The sequence below is a fragment of the Amblyraja radiata genome, chromosome 24 (genome assembly GCF_010909765.2).
Source record: "Amblyraja radiata isolate CabotCenter1 chromosome 24, sAmbRad1.1.pri, whole genome shotgun sequence".
Lineage (NCBI taxonomy): Eukaryota > Metazoa > Chordata > Chondrichthyes > Rajiformes > Rajidae > Amblyraja > Amblyraja radiata.
The window spans coordinates 35,309,049-35,327,411 of record NC_045979.1 but is presented as its reverse complement, the minus strand read 5'-3'; the positions used below and the strand labels follow the sequence as shown (position 1 = coordinate 35,327,411).

The 18,363-nt window shown below is 48.4% G+C and overlaps 1 protein-coding gene across 1 annotated transcript in view; it reads left to right on the top strand.

Annotated features, from left to right (window-relative positions):
• pm20d1 (peptidase M20 domain containing 1) overlaps positions 1-12,097 on the top strand; it is a 63,172-nt gene extending 51,075 nt beyond the window's left edge. Inside the window, exons 9-12 of the mRNA XM_033042916.1 lie at positions 5,469-5,540; positions 6,495-6,660; positions 11,018-11,117; positions 11,626-12,097. Of these exons, the coding sequence (XP_032898807.1) occupies positions 5,469-5,540; positions 6,495-6,660; positions 11,018-11,117; positions 11,626-11,716 (429 nt within the window). The 3' untranslated portion in view covers positions 11,717-12,097. The remainder of the gene's footprint in view (positions 1-5,468; positions 5,541-6,494; positions 6,661-11,017; positions 11,118-11,625) is intronic.
• Positions 12,098-18,363: the final 6,266 nt, after the last annotated feature.

The window sequence follows — 18,363 nt, the reverse complement described above, 5'->3', positions numbered from 1 at the left end:
CAGCGGGTGAGGCAGCATCTATGGAGCGAAGGAAACGTCGCCTATTTCCTTCGCTCCATTGATGCTGCCTCACCCGCTGAGTTTCTCCAGCATTTTTGTCTACCTTCGATTTTCCGGCATCTGCAGTTCCTTCTTAAACTATGCTGAGAACTATGCTCTGCACTCTGCATCTTTCCCTTTGCTCCACCTGTTGAACTTGATGGAAACGAGTTAGACAGGTACATGGATGGGACGTCTCCACCCGAAACGTTGCCCGTTCCTTCTCTGCAGAGATGCTGCCTGTCCCCGCTGAGTTACTCCAGCATTTTGTGTCTATCTTCGGGTTAAACCGGCATCTGCAGTTCCTTCGTACACATGGATGCAGGACAGGTTTGGTGGGATACGGGCCAAACGCAGGCAGTTGGGACCACAGTAGCTGGGACATGTTGGCCGGTGTGGGCAGGTTAGATGGAAGGACCTGTTTCCACACTGGATCGCCCTATGACTCTATTTATGTACAGTATTATCTCATCTGTTTGGCTAGCATGCAAAACAAACCTTTGCATGTAACAATAATTATCCTGAATCTAATTAACCTAAAACACACACTGCGCGGCAGGGTGGTGCAGCGGTAGAGTTGCTGCCTCACAGCGCCGGAGACCCAGGATCGTTCCTGACCACGGGTGCTGTCTGTACGGAGTTTGCAGTTCTCCCCACAATCAGGGCCAGATTTACCTATAAGCTAGACATCCTTAAGCTTAGGGCCTCGAGGTCTAGGGGGGCATCCGGCCAAGGCAGGACACCTACCGTTCAACCACCCCCCCCCCTCTCTCTATCTCTCTCTCGCTCCATCTCCCCCCGCTATCCGTGTCCGGGCCACCGGGCTCCTCACACTCCTCATCCGCCGGCACAGCATGCCGCCTTGCACATGCGCACTGCTGCGGCCTGCGCATCATCGGCCGCCTTGCGCATGCGCACTGCAGCGGCAACTGGTCGGTGCTGGGCACTTTCTCCCTCGCTTTGAATTGTGGGAGATTTGGCCGCCATGGCTGCCTCGCCGCCAGCGCTGAAACCCAACGCGGAGGGGGCCTCACAAGTGGAACAGCTTAGGGCCTCTCTTCGTCTAAATCCGACCCTGCCCACGACCGAGTGGGTTTCCTCCAGGTGCTCTGGTTCCCCCCCCCCCCACATCCCAAAGACGTGCGGGTTTGAGGGTTACTTGTAAATCTGTACATTGCCCCTAGTGTGTGGGATAGAACTAGTAACCAAAACTAGCCGGTCGGCACGGGACTCGCTGGGCCGAAGGGCCTGTTTCCACTGTGTATCTCGAAACTGAACGAAATGAAACTAACCTGAACACAAATTGCCGGAGTAACTCAGCGGGTCCGGCTGCATCTCTGGAGAACTGAGACAGGTGACGTTCTGGGAAGAAGGGCCTCAACCCGAAAGCAGAGATGCTGCCTGACTCGCTCCGTTACTCCAGCATTTGGTGTTCAGGTTCGTTTTGTTTCGTTCAGTTTCGAGATACAGCGTTTCCAACAGGCCCTTCGGCCCACCGAGTCCGCGCCGTCCGGCTAGTTTTGGTTACTAGTTCTATCCTTTGGTTACCGTCTCCAGTCTTTTTTCTAACCAGCAGCTGCAGTTCCTTGTTTCTCCAAATCTAAACCACCCCCCTAACACCCCCCCCCCCCACCAAGTTCAGGACTGGAGTCTGGACCAGCTAAAGTTGGGAAGATAAACACTAAATGCAGGAGCAACTAAGCAGTACGGGTATAATCTCTGGAGAGAAGGAATGGGTGACATTCGGGTCGAGACCCTCCTTCTCTCCAGAGATGCTGCCTGTCCCGCTGAGTTACTCCAGCTTTTTGTGTCTATCTTCATAGAAACATAAAAAATAGATGCAGGAGTAGGCCATTCGGCCCTTCGAGCCTGCACCGCCATTCAATATGATCATGGCTGATCATCCAACTCAGTATCCTGTACATGCCTTCTCTCCATACCCCCTGGTCCCTTTAGCCACAAGGGCCACATCTAACTCCCTCTTAAATATAGCCAATGAACTGTGGCCTCAACTACCTACAACGCCGCAGTGTGCGAGACTCCTGACTGGCACCCGATAAAGGGACCACATCTTCACCCCGATCCTGGCCTCTCTCCACTGGCTCCCGTATATATTCCAAGACCCTCCTCTATGTCTACAAAGCCCTCAATGGGCTTGCCCCCACCTACATTAAAAGTCTTCTCACCCACCACTCCACCTCCAGGTCCCTCAGATCGGCCAACTTGGGGCTGCTGAATATCCCGCGGTCTAGGCATAAGCTCAGGGGCGACCGACCGCGCCTTTGCGGTTGCAGCCCCTAGACTGTGGAACAGCAGCGTCCCCCTTCCCATCAGAACTGCCCCCTCCATCGACTCCTTTAAGTCAAGACTAAAATCTTATCTCTACTCCCAAGCCTTTCCTGACGTCCACTGAGCGAGGGATATATGTACATATGTGTGAATGTGTGTGAGTGATTGGTGGTGGTCGGAGGGGCCGTAGGCGCAGATTGGCAGCCACGCTTCCGTCAGTCTGTCCCCGGGGCAGCTGTGGCTACAGAAGTAGCTTACCACCACCGAGTGTGACTGAGGAGTGAATGAATAATGCGATGTAAAGCGCCTTGAGTATTAGAAAGGCGCTATATAAATCCCATCCATTATTATTATTATTATATGTATGTAGTTTGTTTGTTTATACTATTCTTATAACAAATGTAAAGCACTTTGGCTACACTTAACGTTGTGGGGATACTTGCTCATTGACCGGTGCAGGCCAGTTGGGGGGGAGGGAGGGAGGGAGGGAGGGAGGTGGTGACTGAGAGAGATCTCACTATCTTGGTCGTATGATCCAGACCTGTAAGATATAATGACCGTCACGGCTCTGTAACTCCACCAGCGGGAGGCTAGTGGTACTGCAGCTACCGTCGCTAGTTCAGGGTCAGATTTCTCATTGCCACGTGTAACAAGTCAAGTCACGTCAAGTTTATTTGTCACATACACATACGAGATGTGCAGTGAAATGAAAAGTGGCAACGCTCGCGGACTTTGTGCAAAAAGACAAACAAACAAACTATAAACACAATCATAAACACACACATATTCTTTTACATATTAAATATTGGAAGGAAAAACGTTCAGTAAAGTTATTAGTCCCTGGTGAGATAGGCGTTTACAGTCCGAATGGCCTCTGGGAAGAAACTCCTTCTCAACCTCTCCGTTCTCACCGCATGGCAACGGAGGCGTTTGCCTGACCGTAGCAGCTGGAACAGTCCGTTGCAGGGGCTGAAGGGGTCTCCCATGATTTTATTGGCCCTGGAGTTGCACCTCCTGATGTATAGTTCCTGCAGGGGGGGGGCGAGTGTAGTTCCCATAGTGCGTTCGGCCGAACGCACTACTCTCTGCAGAGCCTTCTTGTCCTGGGCAGAGCAATTCCCAGACCAGATGGTAATATTTCCGGACAAGATGCTTTCAGGGGTTTTGGGTTTGTGCTTTGTTCAGCCCTTGTATTCCCCCCTTCTCACCATCCGTTCCTCACCCTAGTCACCCTACTAGTTTCACTGTCGTCCTGCTTAGTTTCATTGTTCGTACCCCCTCGTTATCACCTCTTCCACAGCCAACAATGGACCATTGTGGGCTCCACCTTCCCTTGATCATCCTTGCTGGCCGTGATTTGTTCTTTTCACGCCTTTCAATTCTTTTGTCCTTTCTACCTCCTCACACCTCCAGTTTCCCCTCTCCCCCGACTCTCAGTCTGAAGGAGGGTCTCGACCCGAAACCCTACGGGTCACCGTGGTGCAGCGGTAGAGTTGCTGCCTTACGGCGAATGCAGCGCCGGAGTCCCGGGTTCGATCCCGACCGCGGGCGCTGTCTGTACGGAGTTTGTACATTCTCCCCGTGACCTGCGTGGGCTTTCTCCGAGATCTCCGTAGACGGTGACCCAGGCGGTAGAGTTGCTGCCTCACAGCGCCAGAGACCCGGGTTCAATCCTGACTACGGGTGTAGTGTGTATGGAGTCCGTACGTTCTCCTTAAAGCCGTGTGGGTTTTCCCCAGGTTCTCCGGTTTCCTCCCACACTCCAAAGACGTACAGGTCTGTAGGTTAATTGGCTTCGGTAAATGTAAAAGTTGTCCCTAGTGAGTGCTAAGGTGGGGGAATCACTGGTTGGTGCGGACCCGGTGGGCTGAAGGGCCTGTTTCCGCGCTGTATCTCTAAACCTCACTGTACCATCCTACTGTTTTTTTTAAATTGCTGTGTTTTTTTTCCTTTTTCCTCCCTCCCACAATATGTAATATGTAAAATAACATGCGATTCTGTTCCATTCTGTTTGTAGTTTGTATGTTTGTTTTTTGCACAAAGTCCGCGAGCATTGCCACTTCTCATTTCACTGCACATCTCGTATGTGTGTTTGTGACGAATAAACTTGACTTGACTTGACTAAACAATTCCTTTGCTCCAGAGTTGCTGCCTGGCTCGCTGAGTAACTGCGGCATTCTGTGTCTATCTACAGTGTTTTGCATGCTATGCAGACAGATAGGATATACTATTTATAGATATAATCACGTTAAACTCAAATGCGATAGATGGAGCAAAGAGGAAGATGCAGAATGCAGAATATAATTTAATAACTCTGCCCAAGACCGCAAGAAATGACAGAGAGTTGTGGGTGCAGCCAAGTCTTGTCACACAGACCAGACTCCATCTGCAGTTCACAATATCTCAGACGTACAATAGGTGGAGCAAAGGGGAAGATACAGAGTGCAGAATATAGTTCTCAGCGCATCATCGTAGCGCATCAGTTCCAGAGATCCAATGTCCGCAATGGCGTAGAGGTGAATCGGACAGTGCCCTTGATTATGGAAGGACCGTTCAGAAGCCTGATAACAGGGTGGCACGGTGGCATAGTGGTAGAGCTACTGCCCCACAGCACCAGTGACCCGGGTTCGATCCTGACTACGGGCGCTGTCTGTACAGAGTTTGTACATTCTTCCCGTGACCTGCGTAGGTTTTCACCGAGATCTTCGGTTTCCTCCCACACTCCAAAGACGTGTGGGTTTGTAGGTTAATTGGCTTGGAATCAATGTAAAATTGCCCCTAATGCGTGTAGGGGAGTGTTAATGTGCGGGGATCGCTGGTCAGTGCGGACTCGGTGGGCCGAAGGGCCAGTTTCCATGCTGTATCTCTAAACTAAAGTACACATAGGGGAAGAAGCTGCTCCTGAGTCCGGTGGTGCGCGCTTTCAAGCCTCTTTATCTGCTGCCTAGCGGAGCAGGGGGAAGGAGGAATGACCGGGGTGGGACAAGTCTATGGTGGAGTGTAGATGGAGTTAATGGTGGGGAGTCTGGTCCTGCAGCTCACAGCTTTGCCCTAGTCTGGGTGATGCAGGTGTGAAGCTGAAGAGGGAACGTGTGGAATTATTTTCAATATTTTCTTCTTTTTTTTTTGTTTCCATTCAGGCAAACGTGATTGCTTCCTCTGCTCGAGCGACTGTGAATTTCAGGCTCCACCCGGCCCACAGGCTAGACGAGGTATTCCCAGCAACCATTTAGCCAACTCGAAACGCTGTCAGATAGAGAGAGGCAATTAGTATTCCACTCTCCGACTCTGATGCAAGTTTCAATTCTTCTTTTGTAACCATTTCAGAGGGTGGCGGAATCTTTGGAATTCATTGCCACAGACGGCTGTGGAGGCCAAGTCATTGGGTATTTTTAAGGCAGAGATAGATAGACGCTTGATTAGTACGGGTGTCGGGGGTTACGGGGAGAAGGCAGGAGAATGGGGTTGAGAGGGAGAGATAGATTGGCCATGATTGAATGGCAGAATAGACTTGATGGGCCGAATGGCCTATTCCTGCTCCTATCACTTATGAGCTTATGATAAGTGCCTCGACTATCTCCTCTAGTTTTCCTGTCCCGATTCCCAATCTGAAGGAGGGTTCTGACCCGAATCGTCACCCATTCCTTCTCTCCAGAGATGCTGCCTGACCCGCTGAGTCACTCCAGCTTTTTGTGTCTATCTCCCATCTTTAGTCCTGAGCATGAAAGTCTGGGTGACACTGAGAGGAGGCGGCAATGTCAGACGTTCCTTCCTTCCAATCACAGATCCCATGGCCATTATTTTTAAAGTTGCTCTCCAAGACCTCATATGCTGAGAGAATGCAGCAGCTGGGCTTGTGTACTCTGGAGTTTAGAAGGATGAGAGGGCATCTTATTGAAACATGTAAGATTATTAAGGGTTTGGACATTACATGGATAGGATAGGCTTAGAGGGATATGGGCCAAATACGGGCGTGGGACTTGTGTAGATGGTCAGCATGGGCAAGTTGGGCCGAAGGGCCCGTTTCCATGCTGTATGACTCTCTATGACTCTCTGACTCACACCAGTCGGGAGGAATGTTTGAGGTACAGTCAACTCTGTGAGGGATTGTTGTCGACCAGTCGATCGGTCTCTCTGAATTGTGTTTCATTTATCTCTCCCCTCAGCTTCTCCAGCAAGTCCAGCACATTATATCAGATGAACGGGTTAAGATTGAAGTTCTCCAGTCCGATCCTCCGATCCCAATGAGTTCCTATGCAGACGATGCATTTGGCTATCAGCTGATCAAAGGGACAATTGGCAACATATTTCCTGAGGCGGTCATCACTCCAGGTAAAGAGCTCCCATTGCACTTTAGTTTAGTTTAGAGATATAGATGGCCCTTCAGCCCATCGAGTCTGCACCGACCATCAACCACCCATTCATAGACAACAAAATGCTGGAGTAACTCAGCGGGACAGGCAGCATCTCTGGAGAGGAGGTGTGGGTGACGTTTTGGGTCGAGACCCTTCTCCAGAACAAGGGGTCACAGTTTAAGGATAAGGGGGAAATCGTTTAGGACCGAGATGAGGAAAACTTTTTTCATACAGAGAGTGGTGAATCTGTGGAATTCTCTGCCACAGAAGGTAGTTGAGGCCAGTTCATTGGCTATATTTAAGAGGGACTTAGATGTGGCCCTTGTGGCTAAAGGGATCAGGGGGTATGGAGAGAAGGCAGGTACAGGATACTGAGTTGGATGATCAGCCATGATCATATTGAATGGCGGTGCCGGCTCGAAGGGCCGAATGGCCTACTCCTGCACCTATTGTCTATGTTTCTATGTTTCATACTAGTTCTACTAGTCCACAGCCAACATGGCCTGTTTCCTTTATCATATCCTTCCCTCCAGCATCTGCAGTTCCTTCTTGAACTCCTTTATCATATCTTCCATTCCTTTGTTCTTTATCTCTCTAAATCACTGTCTATATCTCTCATCACCCTTTCTCCTGACTCTGAAGAAGGGTCTCGACTTGAAACGTCACCTATTCCTTTTCTCCAGAGATGCTGCCTGACCCGCTGAGTTACTCCAACATTGTGTATCGGTCTTTAGTCCCAGTAACACACTTGTGAATCATTTCTGTTTAAGAAAGAACTGCAGATGCTGGAAAAATTGAAGGTAGACAAAAATGTTGGAGAAACTCAGCGGGTGAGGAGCGAAGGAATAGGTGACGTTTCGGGTCGAGACCCTTCTTCAGGCTGATGTGGGGGGGGGGGGGGCGGGAAGAAGAAAGGAAGAGGCGGAGACAGTGGGCTGTGGGAGAGCTGGGAAGGGGAGGGGAAGGAGGGAGAAAGCAGGGACTACCTGAAATTGGAAAAGTCAATGTTCATACCGCTGGGGTGTAAACTGTCCAAGCGAAATATGAGGTGCTGCTCCTCCAATTTGCAGTGGGACTCACTCTGGCCATGGAGGAGGCCCAGGACAGAAAGGTCGGATTTGGAATGGGAGGGGGTGTGGAAGTGCTGAGCCACCGGGAGATCAGGTTGGTTAATGCGAACTGTGCGGAGGTGTTGGGCGAAGCGATCGCCGAGCCTGCGCTTGTTCTCACCGATGTAGAGCAGTTGACACCTAGAGCAGCGGATGCAATAGATGAGGTTGGAGGAGGTGCAGGTGAACCTCTGCCTCACCTGGAAAGACTGCTTGGGTCCTTGGATGGAGTCGAGGGGATGTGAATCTTTCCAGCTTATTGACATTATACAGCTGTGACGTGCCATCACAATTCTTGCAGTCAACCTGACACTGAAATGTTAAGCCCGAACATAAATGCTATCTACAGGGTGGAAGGGGTGATAGAGAGATTCAGACGGGAATTCTCTCGTGCTTGTGTTATTCTTGGGAGCTTTCACGTCTCCAGATGAGACGGATGTTTGTACACATCCTGGTCCTTTCTACACATATTGTTCCAATGTTCTTTGCACAGAGGGTGGTAGGTGTATGGAGCAAATGGCCAGAGGGGATAGTTGAGCCAGATACTCTCCCAATCTTTAAAAGACACTTGGACAGGTACAAATGTAGGCAGGTGGTACTAGTGTAGATGGGATATGATGGTCGGCAAGGGCATGTTGGGCCGAAGGGCCTGTTTCCACGCCGTATGGCTTCGTGACTACCCACAATCTCTTATGTCAACTCGAACCTAGTTTCTTTACTCGCTAAATATTTTCTCATTTGTCTTTTGTCTTGCATCGAAAAATATCTTTGGATATTATTTAACATTGTTGACTGTGTCATTATGAATTTGTCTTCCTTGTTTAAACTACTGAAGTATTTTTGCTTGCATTAAATGGCAACTGTCACTTCCCCGCCCACTCTACAAACATAATTGTCGAACCAAAAAGGTTAGTTGACTTTACTTTAGAGATACTGTGCGGAAACAGGCCCTTCGGCCCATCCAGTCCGTGCCGACCAGCGATCCCCGCACACTAGCACTATCCCACACACACTAGGGACAATTTACAATTTTTGACCAAAGTCAATCGACCTGCAATCCTGTCCGTCTTTGGAGTGTGGGAGGAAACCGGAGCATCTGGAGTCAACCAGCGCAGGTCACGGGGAGAACGTGCAAACTCCAGAAAGACAGCACCCATAGTCAGGATTGAACCCGGGTCTCTGGCGCTGTGAGGTAGCAACTCTAACGTTGAGCCACTGTGGGACCCATACTTGTGTAATGTATCATATTTACCACAACTCTTTATTTTCCACTGGTCGACTCTCTCCATCTATGCTGCCACATGTCCATGTAACATTCCTAAATTCTTCCAAAAAACCCCACCAAGAGCTGGAGTAACTCAGTGGGTCGGGCCGTGTCTCTGGAGAACACGGCTGGGCGACATTTTGGGTCGAGACCCCTCTCATCAGACCCAAAACTCCGCCGCCATTGTTTTATGTTATCCCACATTATCCCATCCGCTCCCGACACACTAGAGGCAATTTGCAGAGGGCCAATTAACTTACAAACCCGCACGTCTTTGGGATGTGGGGAGGAAACCGGAGCACCCGGAGAAAAGCCACGTGGTCACAGGGAGAACGTGCAAACTCCGTACAGAAAGCACCCGTAGTCAGGATCGAAACCGTGTCTCCGCTGCTGTGAGGCGGCAGCTCTACCAGCTGTGCCACCGTGCCAAAGATACACACAAAATGCAGGAGATACTCAGCGGATCAGGCAGCATCTCTAGAGAAAATGGACAGGTGACGATTTGGTCGCAACCAGTGTCAGTTTAATTTATTGTCACATGTACCAAGTTATGATGAAAAGCTTTTGTTGTGTGCTAAGCAGTGAACAGAGACAAGGTGTGCAGGAAGGAACTGCAGATGCTGGTTTAAATCGAAGATAGACACAAAAAGCTGGAGTAACTCCGCGGGACAGGCAGCATCTCTGGAGCGAAGGAATGGGTGACGTTTCGGGTCAAGACCAGTCTTCGGACATTACATGATTACAATCGACAACGTGATTACCATCATGATTACAATCAACCACGTGATTACAATCATGATTACAATCGACCACGTGATTACAATCATGATTACAAACGACCACGTGATTACAATCATGATTACAATCGACCATGTGATTACAATCATGATTACAATCGACCACGTGATTACAATCATGATTACAATCGACCATGTGATTACAATCATGATTACAATCGACAACGTGATTTCAATCATAATTACAATCGACCACGTGATTACAATCATGATTACAATCGACCATGTGATTACAATCATGATTACAAACGACCACGTGATTACAATCATGATTACAATCGACCACGTGATTACAATCATGATTACAAACGACCACGTGATTACAATCATGATTACAACCGACCATGTGATTACAATCATGATTACAAACGACCACGTGATTACAATCATGATTACAATCGACCATGTGATTACAATCATGATTACAATCGACAACGTGATTTCAATCATAATTACAATCGACCACGTGGTTACAATCATGATTACAATCGACCATGTGATTACAATCATGATTACAAACGACCACGTGATTACAATCATGATTACAATCGACAACGTGATTACCATCATGATTACAATCGACCACGTGATTACAATCTTGATTACAGTCGACCACGTGATTACAATCATAATTAAATCAACCACGTGATTACAATCAACCACATGATTACAATCATGATTACAATCGACAACGTGATTTCAATCATAATTACAATCGACAACGTGATTTCAATCATAATTACAATCGACCACGTGATTACAATCAACCACATGATTACAATCATGATTACACTCTGATCAGAATGCATCACTGTGTTTCATGCTTCTCAAATAAAAATGATAAACTTTATCAAAGATTACACGTGTCAACAACTAGTGTTGAACTTACCGCCCAGCACAAGATAATCTTCACCATTTGGTGGACACACAGCTTGGGACAAATTGAAGATCAATTAAAAAAAGTGTATTTCTATCAAAATGCAAAATAATGCACGGATACAGGAAATCTAAAACAAGAACAGAAAATGTTTCAACAGCTCAGCAGCGCAGACGTCTCTGGAGAGAGTAAAATGTTTCAAGTCTAAAACTGTAACGTCTACAGAAAGTATTTTGTGTTGCCACCCGCAGTACTTACTGACATTTTCCCCCCTGATTTACATCCAGGTCTCTGCACAGCAAGCACAGACACCAAACATTACCGCAACATCACCACAGAACTCTACCGATTCACCCCGATGATCTTGAAAGAGGAAGACATTTCTCGGTAAGATATTTAGTTTAGTTTAGTTAAGAGATACAGCGCGGAAACAGGCCCTTCAGCCCACCGAGTCCGCGCTGACCAGCGATCCCCGCACACTGACACTATCCTACACACCAGAGGGACAATTTACAATTTTACCACAGCCAATTGACCTACAAACCTGTGCGTCATTGGAGTGTGGGAGGAAACTGGGGATCCAGAAGAAAACCCACACAGGTCACGGGGAGAACGTGCAAACTCCGGACAGACAGCACCCATAGTGCGGATCGAACCAGGGTCTTTGGAGTGCGGGAGGAAACAGAAGCTCTCGGTGAAAACCCACACAGGTCACGGGGAGAACATGCAAACTCCGGACAGACAGCACCCGTAGTCAGGATCGAACCCGGGTCTCTGGCGCTGCGAGGCAGTAACTCTACCCGCTGCACCACCGTGCCGCCCTGCGAATTACGTGAAACTATATTTGATATGAAATTAATATTATTTTTTAATTGCATCTTATTCTTCCTTTCAGGGTACACGGTGCCAATGAGAGATTATCTGTAAGGGGCTATGAAGAAGTTGTTCAGTTTTACTTCCGTTTTATACAGAACTCTGACTCCTAGTCGCTGGGATGGGCAGAGAAGGGATGGACAGATGATCATAGAACTATGCAATCTTGAGATTTTCCACCGCATGGCACAGCGGGAAACAAAGATCTCACTAAGCTAACTAGTAGATAATTCTCCCCCTCAATGGTTTGGCAGGGACAAAGGGTGAAGTGGCAACCTGTGGCCAGTTAAATGGCAGATGAAAGCAATCTCTGCCCGTCAATGCAGTACCCACATCAAGCTATGGACCAGATCACCTCATCCATCCCCAACAAACGGATTCAGAAACACTGCCCCTTCAATAGACAACCGAGTCAATAGACAATAACTCTATAATCTAGAGTTGAAATATTTATCCCCACTCAGTGACAGAGACCACAGAACAACTGGATTGGCCCACCAGCGTCTTTCAGATATAGAAATCAACCTTATCCAAGGAGTTATGCCCGTGTCCCACTTAGGCGATTTTTTAGGCAACTACAGGTGTCTAGTCTGTCGCCACATGGTCACCTGTACGGTGTACTCAGTCGCCCACAGAGTCGGGCCTTTTTTCTGGTCGCCATTGGATTTTGAAATGTTTCAAACTTTTCAGCGACAGTCGGCAACAGTTGGCTCGTCGTAGGTTGTCGCCAGGGTGACGTTCGTTGTCGCCAGGGTGACGTAGGTAGTCGCCAGGGTGACGTAGGTAGTCGCCAGGGTGACGTAGGTAGTCGCCAGGGTGACGTAGGTAGTCGCTAGGGTGACGTAGGTAGTCGCTAGGGTGACGCCAGTGCTGACCGGTGAATTCCATTGGCGTCAACCTACGTCAACCTGCGTCAACCGGCGACAGGTACCGGCGACTGAATTGTCTTCAGTTGTCGCCGACAGGGTCGTGCCTTGTCGTGGCTTGTCGCGGGTGGACGTAGGTTGTCGTAGGTGTGGTTGTAGGTGGACGTCCTAATGGGTGGCCGGTTGTCCGTAGCTTGACGTCGACTAGGTGGGAGGTTGCTGTAGACATTGTCGTGGGGGTGGGGGGGGGGTCCAGTCACCGTTTTTTCGGCGACCTGCTACGACTTCCCCGATGTTGGGTTAGTCCAGGACAAGGGGTCACAGTTTAAGGATAAAGCGGAAATCCTTTAGGACCGAGATGAGAAAAACTTTTTTCACACAGAGAGTGGTGAATCTCTGGGACTCTCTGCCACAGAAGGTAGTTGAGGCCACAGTTCATTGGCTATATTTAAGAGGGAGTTAGATGTGGCCCTTGTAGCTAAAGGGATCAGGGGGTATGGAGAGAAGGCAGGTACAGGATACTGAGTTGGATGATCAGCCATGATCATATTGAATGGCGGTGCAGGCTCGAAGGGCCGAATGGCCTACTCCTGCACCTATTTTCTATGTTTCTATGACTATGACAGTCGCCGGCAGTCGCCTAAATAAACGCCTGAGTGGGACAGGCCCATTACCTTATACCTTATCCTAAGTACATATAACTCCAGAGTTGAGCGTAATATGTCTCCATAGTTTAAGGAGCAATAAAGGTTTGACAATGGGCACCCAGCTATACGAAATAAGTTGTAAAGAGTGCAGAGAAGATTTACGAGGATGTTGCCAGGACTTGAAGGCCTGAGCTGTAGGAACAGGTTGGCAGGCCAGGGCTTTATTCCCTGGAGACCCTGCATTAGATCATGAGGAGAATAGATTGCGTAAATGCACAGTCTTGTACCCAGATGAGGAGAACCAAGAATCAGTAGGTTTAAGGTGAGAGGGGAAAGATTTAATGGGAACCTGAGGGGCAACTTTTTCTACACAGAGGGTGGCGGGTACATAGAAACATAGGCAATAGGTGCAGGAGGAGGCCATCCGGCCCTTCGAGCCAGCTCCGCCATTCATTGTGATCATGGCTGATCGTCCCCAATCAATAACCCGTGCCTGCCTTCTCCCCATATCCCTTGATTCCACTAGCCCCTAGATCTCTATCTAACTCTCTCTCAAATCCATCCAGTGACTTGGCCTCCACTGCCCTCTGTGGCAGGGAATTCCATCAATTCACAACTATCTGGGTGAAAAAGTTTTTTCTCACCTCAGTCTTAAATGACCTCCCCTTTATTCTAAGACTGTGTGGCCCCTGGTTCTGGACTCGCCCAACATTGGGAACATTCTTCCTGCATCTAGCTTGTCCAGTCCCTTTTACAATTGTATTTGTTTCTATAAGATCCCCCCCTCATCCTTCTAAACTCCAGTGAATACAAGCCTAATCTTTTCAATCTTTCCTCATATGACAGTCCCGCCATCCCAGGGATCAATCTCGTGAACCTACGCTGCACTGCCTCAATCACAAGGATGTCCTTCCTCAAATTAGGAAGCCAAAACTGTACACAGTACTCCAGATGTGGTCTCACCAGAGCCCTATACAACTGCAGAAGAAGTATGGAACGAGCTGCCAGAGGAGGTAGTTGAGGCAGGGACTATAACAACATTTAAAAGGTTTTCGGAAAGGTACACGGACTGGAAAGGTTTGGAGGGGTGTGGGCCAAACGCGGGCAGGGGGGGGACTAGTGTAGATGAAGCATCTTGGTGGGCGAGGGCAAGGTGGGCAGAAGGGCCTGTTTCAATGCTATATGACTCTAGGACTATTATATGATGGTTTAAATGACCACGGGCAAGCCACCACCTGCTTATCATTCAATACCATTTGGATGATGTAGATTTCATGGTTCAATATTTATCAAAGCATTTTTCTCTACTATTTATAATTGTATTTTATTGACCGAAGTTGGTGTGTATTTAAATATCTTCCTTATATAAATTATATTGCTAGATTTGATGCTTTTCTGCCAAGGGGAATATTTTTGAGGCCAGTATACAGAACACTATCCCTTGTCAGATCAGTATTAACTTTATTGACATAATAAAGACAAGTATTTATATGTGTTTGAGTTGGTCTTTGAAATAAAGTCTTTGAGGATCATGTCATTTAATGCCACTGGTTTTGTTACAAAATGGAGAGGTGGTTGAGTTTAATGTTTCATTCAGCAGGTTATTTCATGTAAATATTGAAAACCTCCCTGTTGGAGCGGCACGGTGGTGCAGCAGTAGAGTTGCTGCCTCGCGGCGACAGAGACCCGGGTTCCATCCTGTCTGTGCGGAGTTTGCACGTTCTCCCTGTGACCACGTGGGTTTTCTCCGGGTGATCCGGTTTCCTCCCACATTCCCAAAGACGTGCAGGTTTGTAAGTCAATTGGCTTCGGTAAAATTTTAAATCGCCCCCGCTATGTAGAATAGCGCTGATGTAAGGGGAGATCGCTGGTCGGCTCAGACTGGGTGAGCCGAAGGGTCTGCATCACAGCTGTATCTCTAAAGTTTTAAGGTAGTTTGTTGTGCCACACAGTGGTGCAGCAGGTAGAACTGCTGCCACTCAGCGCCAGTGATCCTGGGTTTAATGTCTGGGTGGAGTTTGCCCGTTCTCCTTTTTTGACCATGTGATTCTAGCCCCGGATGCTTTGGTTTCCTACCCCCCTCCCCAAAGATTATTTAGTGGTGTAAGCGGCACGGTGGCACAGCTCGTAAAGCTGCTACCCCCTATCACCAGAGACCCAGGTTCGATCCTGACCTCGGGTGCTGTCTGTGTGGAGTTTGCATGTTCTCCCTGTGACCACCTGGGTTTCTCCCGTGTGCTCCGGCTTCCTCCCACATCTCAAGGTATTCAGTATTTACTTTAATGTCATTTTAACTTACATACACAGATGAAACGAAAAATGTGTTTCTCAATCAGTTCCCGTCAGTGCAGTGAATAAAAACAGAATAAATACATATAGCTTTAAAATTAAAATTAACATATCTAAAATAGGCCTAAAAATTGAAATAAAAACAGGCATTCAGACCGAACAGTGGCTTTGCTTTGACAGGTGCCTAGCTGTCAAAGTATGGGCGAGGTTAGATGTGTTGGTGTATGATGTATGGGGAGGGGACACATTCCGTTAACCAGTATTATTGCCTGTGGGAAGAAGCTGTGTAGCATCCTGCTGGTTTTGCAGCTGATGCTCCTGTACCTCTTCCCAGATGGCAGAATGGAGAAGATGTGGTGTGATGGATGATAGGGGGTCCTTAATAATGGAGATGGCTCTGCGGATGTTACGCTTCTGATAGATCTCCAACAGGAAAGGGAGTGGAGCACCAATGATCCTACTGGCTGTCTTCACTATCCTGTTCAGTTAGTTTTGCTCATAAGCCTTGCAGCTCCCAAACCAGGAAGTGATGCCGTAGGTCAGTATACTCTCGATGGTGCCCCTGTAGAAGGTCCTCAGATGAGCGGTAGGGAGACCTGCTTTCCTTAGTCGCCGGAGAGGGTGGAGCCGCTGCTGAGCTCTTTTGATCACGGCTGTGGTGTTGGTCGTAGAGGTCAGGTCATCCGCCAAGTGAAGTCCCAAGAAGTCCCAAGGATGTGTGTGTTTGTAGGTTAATCGGCCCTCTGTAAATTGCCCCGGGTGTTTAGGGAGTGGATGAGAAAGTGGGATAAGGTAGAACTAGTGGGAATGGGCGGTCGATGATCAGCACGGGCTCGGTGAGCCAACGAGTCTATTTCTATGCTGTATCTCTAAACTAAACTAAATTGTCCCTAATGTGTAGGTGAGTGGCAGAATGTAGGAGTTCATCATCATCATCATCATCATCATAACCACAATCATAATTACTTTATAAGCCAAGTATGTTTTGCAATATATGAGGAATTTGTTTTGTCGTACAGTCATACCAATGAGAAGCAACAGACAACACAAAATACATTTTAACATAAACATCCACCACAGTGACTCCTCCACATTCCTCACTGTGATGGAAGGAGAAAAAAAGTTCAATCTCTTCCCTTCTTTGTTCTCCCGTGGTCGGGGGGGCCTCGAGCCTTCCGTTGCCGGGACGATCTTGGCTCCCGTGGCCTGCGGCGTTTGGGCGCTCCGTGTCAGGGCGATCAAGCTCCTGCATCGGGTGGGATCTCAGCTCCCCCGTGCCGGGCGATCAGACCCCGGGTCGGGGCTGGTCAAAACCTTCCGTGACTGGAGTTTCCCCGACATCGGTCTCTACCCGAGACTGCGAGCTCCTTGATGGTGAAATCCGCAGGCCGCGGTTGAAGTGTCGAATCCCGGGCAAGGGATCGCAGGCTCCGATGGTAAGTTCACAGCCCCGAGGTGGGGTTCAAAGTCAGTCTCGAGCAAGGCCGCCAACTCCATGATGTTAGGCCTCAGAGCGACCGGAGATACGACACGGAAAACAGTCGCATCTCCGGCAAGGTAAGAGATTGAAAAATAAGTTTAAAACACACTAAAAATATCAAAAAAAAGACAAGAAAACAGACGAGGCTGCCATCGCTGACGGTGCCGGGGGAAGAATTAAAGCATGATACGAGTGTCTGCTTGATTGTCGGTACAGACTCATCTTCATATGAAGAAAGACTGGATAGACTCGGCTTGTACTCGCTAGAATTTAGAAGATTGAGGGGGGATCTTATAGAAACTTACAAAATTCTTAAGGGGTTGGACAGGCTAGATGCAGGAAGATTGTTCCCGATGTTGGGGAAGTCCAGAACAAGGGGTCACAGCTTAAGGATAAGGGGGAAATCCTTTAGGACCGAGATGAGAAAAACATTTTTCACACAGAGAGTGGTGAATCTGTGGAACTCTCTGCCACAGAAGGTAGTTGAGGCCACAGTTCATTGGCTATATTTAAGAGGGAGTTAGATGTGGCCCTTGTGGCTAAAGGGATCAGGGGGTATGGAGAGAAGGCAGGTACAGGATGCTGAGTTAGATGATCGGCCATGATCATATTGAATGGCGGTGCAGGCTCGAAGGGAATACCATGTAGTGTGCAAGATAAAGTCTGATTAAAGATAGTCTGAGGGTCTCCAATGAGGTAGATGGAAGGTCAGGACCGCTCTCTAGTTGTTAGGACGGTTCAGTTGCCAGATAACATCTGTGAAGAAACTGTCCCTGAATCTGGGGGTGTGCGTGTACACACTTCTGTTCCTCCTGACTGATGGGAGAGGGGAGAAGAGGGAGTGGCCGGGGTGAGACTGGTCCTTGATTATGCTGTTGGTCTGGTGACTAGTGGAGCCACCGGCAAAACTGCTGAGTGGGTAAAGCTATAGTGTGGCCATTTGGAAAGTGATCTGTACCTGAGTTGATGGTAGACAAAAATGTGCTGGAGAAACTCAGCGGGTGGGGCAGCATCTATGGAGCGAAGGACGTTTTTCGGGTCGAGACCCTTAAGGGTGAGGCAGCATCTATGGAGCGAAGGAATAGGTGACGTTTCGGGTCGAGACCCTTCCGGGTCTCGACCCGAAACGTCACCTATTCCTTCGTTCCATAGATGCTGCCTCACCCGCTGAGTTTCTCCGGCATTTTTGTCTACCTCAGATTCCTATTGAATCTTATCCCCTTCACCTTCACATCCACCGTCACCGAGGGAACGTCTTTTTTCAAATGTCCTGCAAGAAGACAGAAATCAAAGCAACTGGAATTCTATTGGTAAAACTAAATGGAGCGAAGGAAATAGGCGACGTTTCGGGTCAAGACCCCTCTTCAGATCTGAGTTGATGATCAATTATGTTTGGGGGTGTAGGGGGAGCTTTGGAATAGAGGGGGGAAGAGAACACAGGACATTGAAATGAAGGACAGCATTGTACTAGGTACACA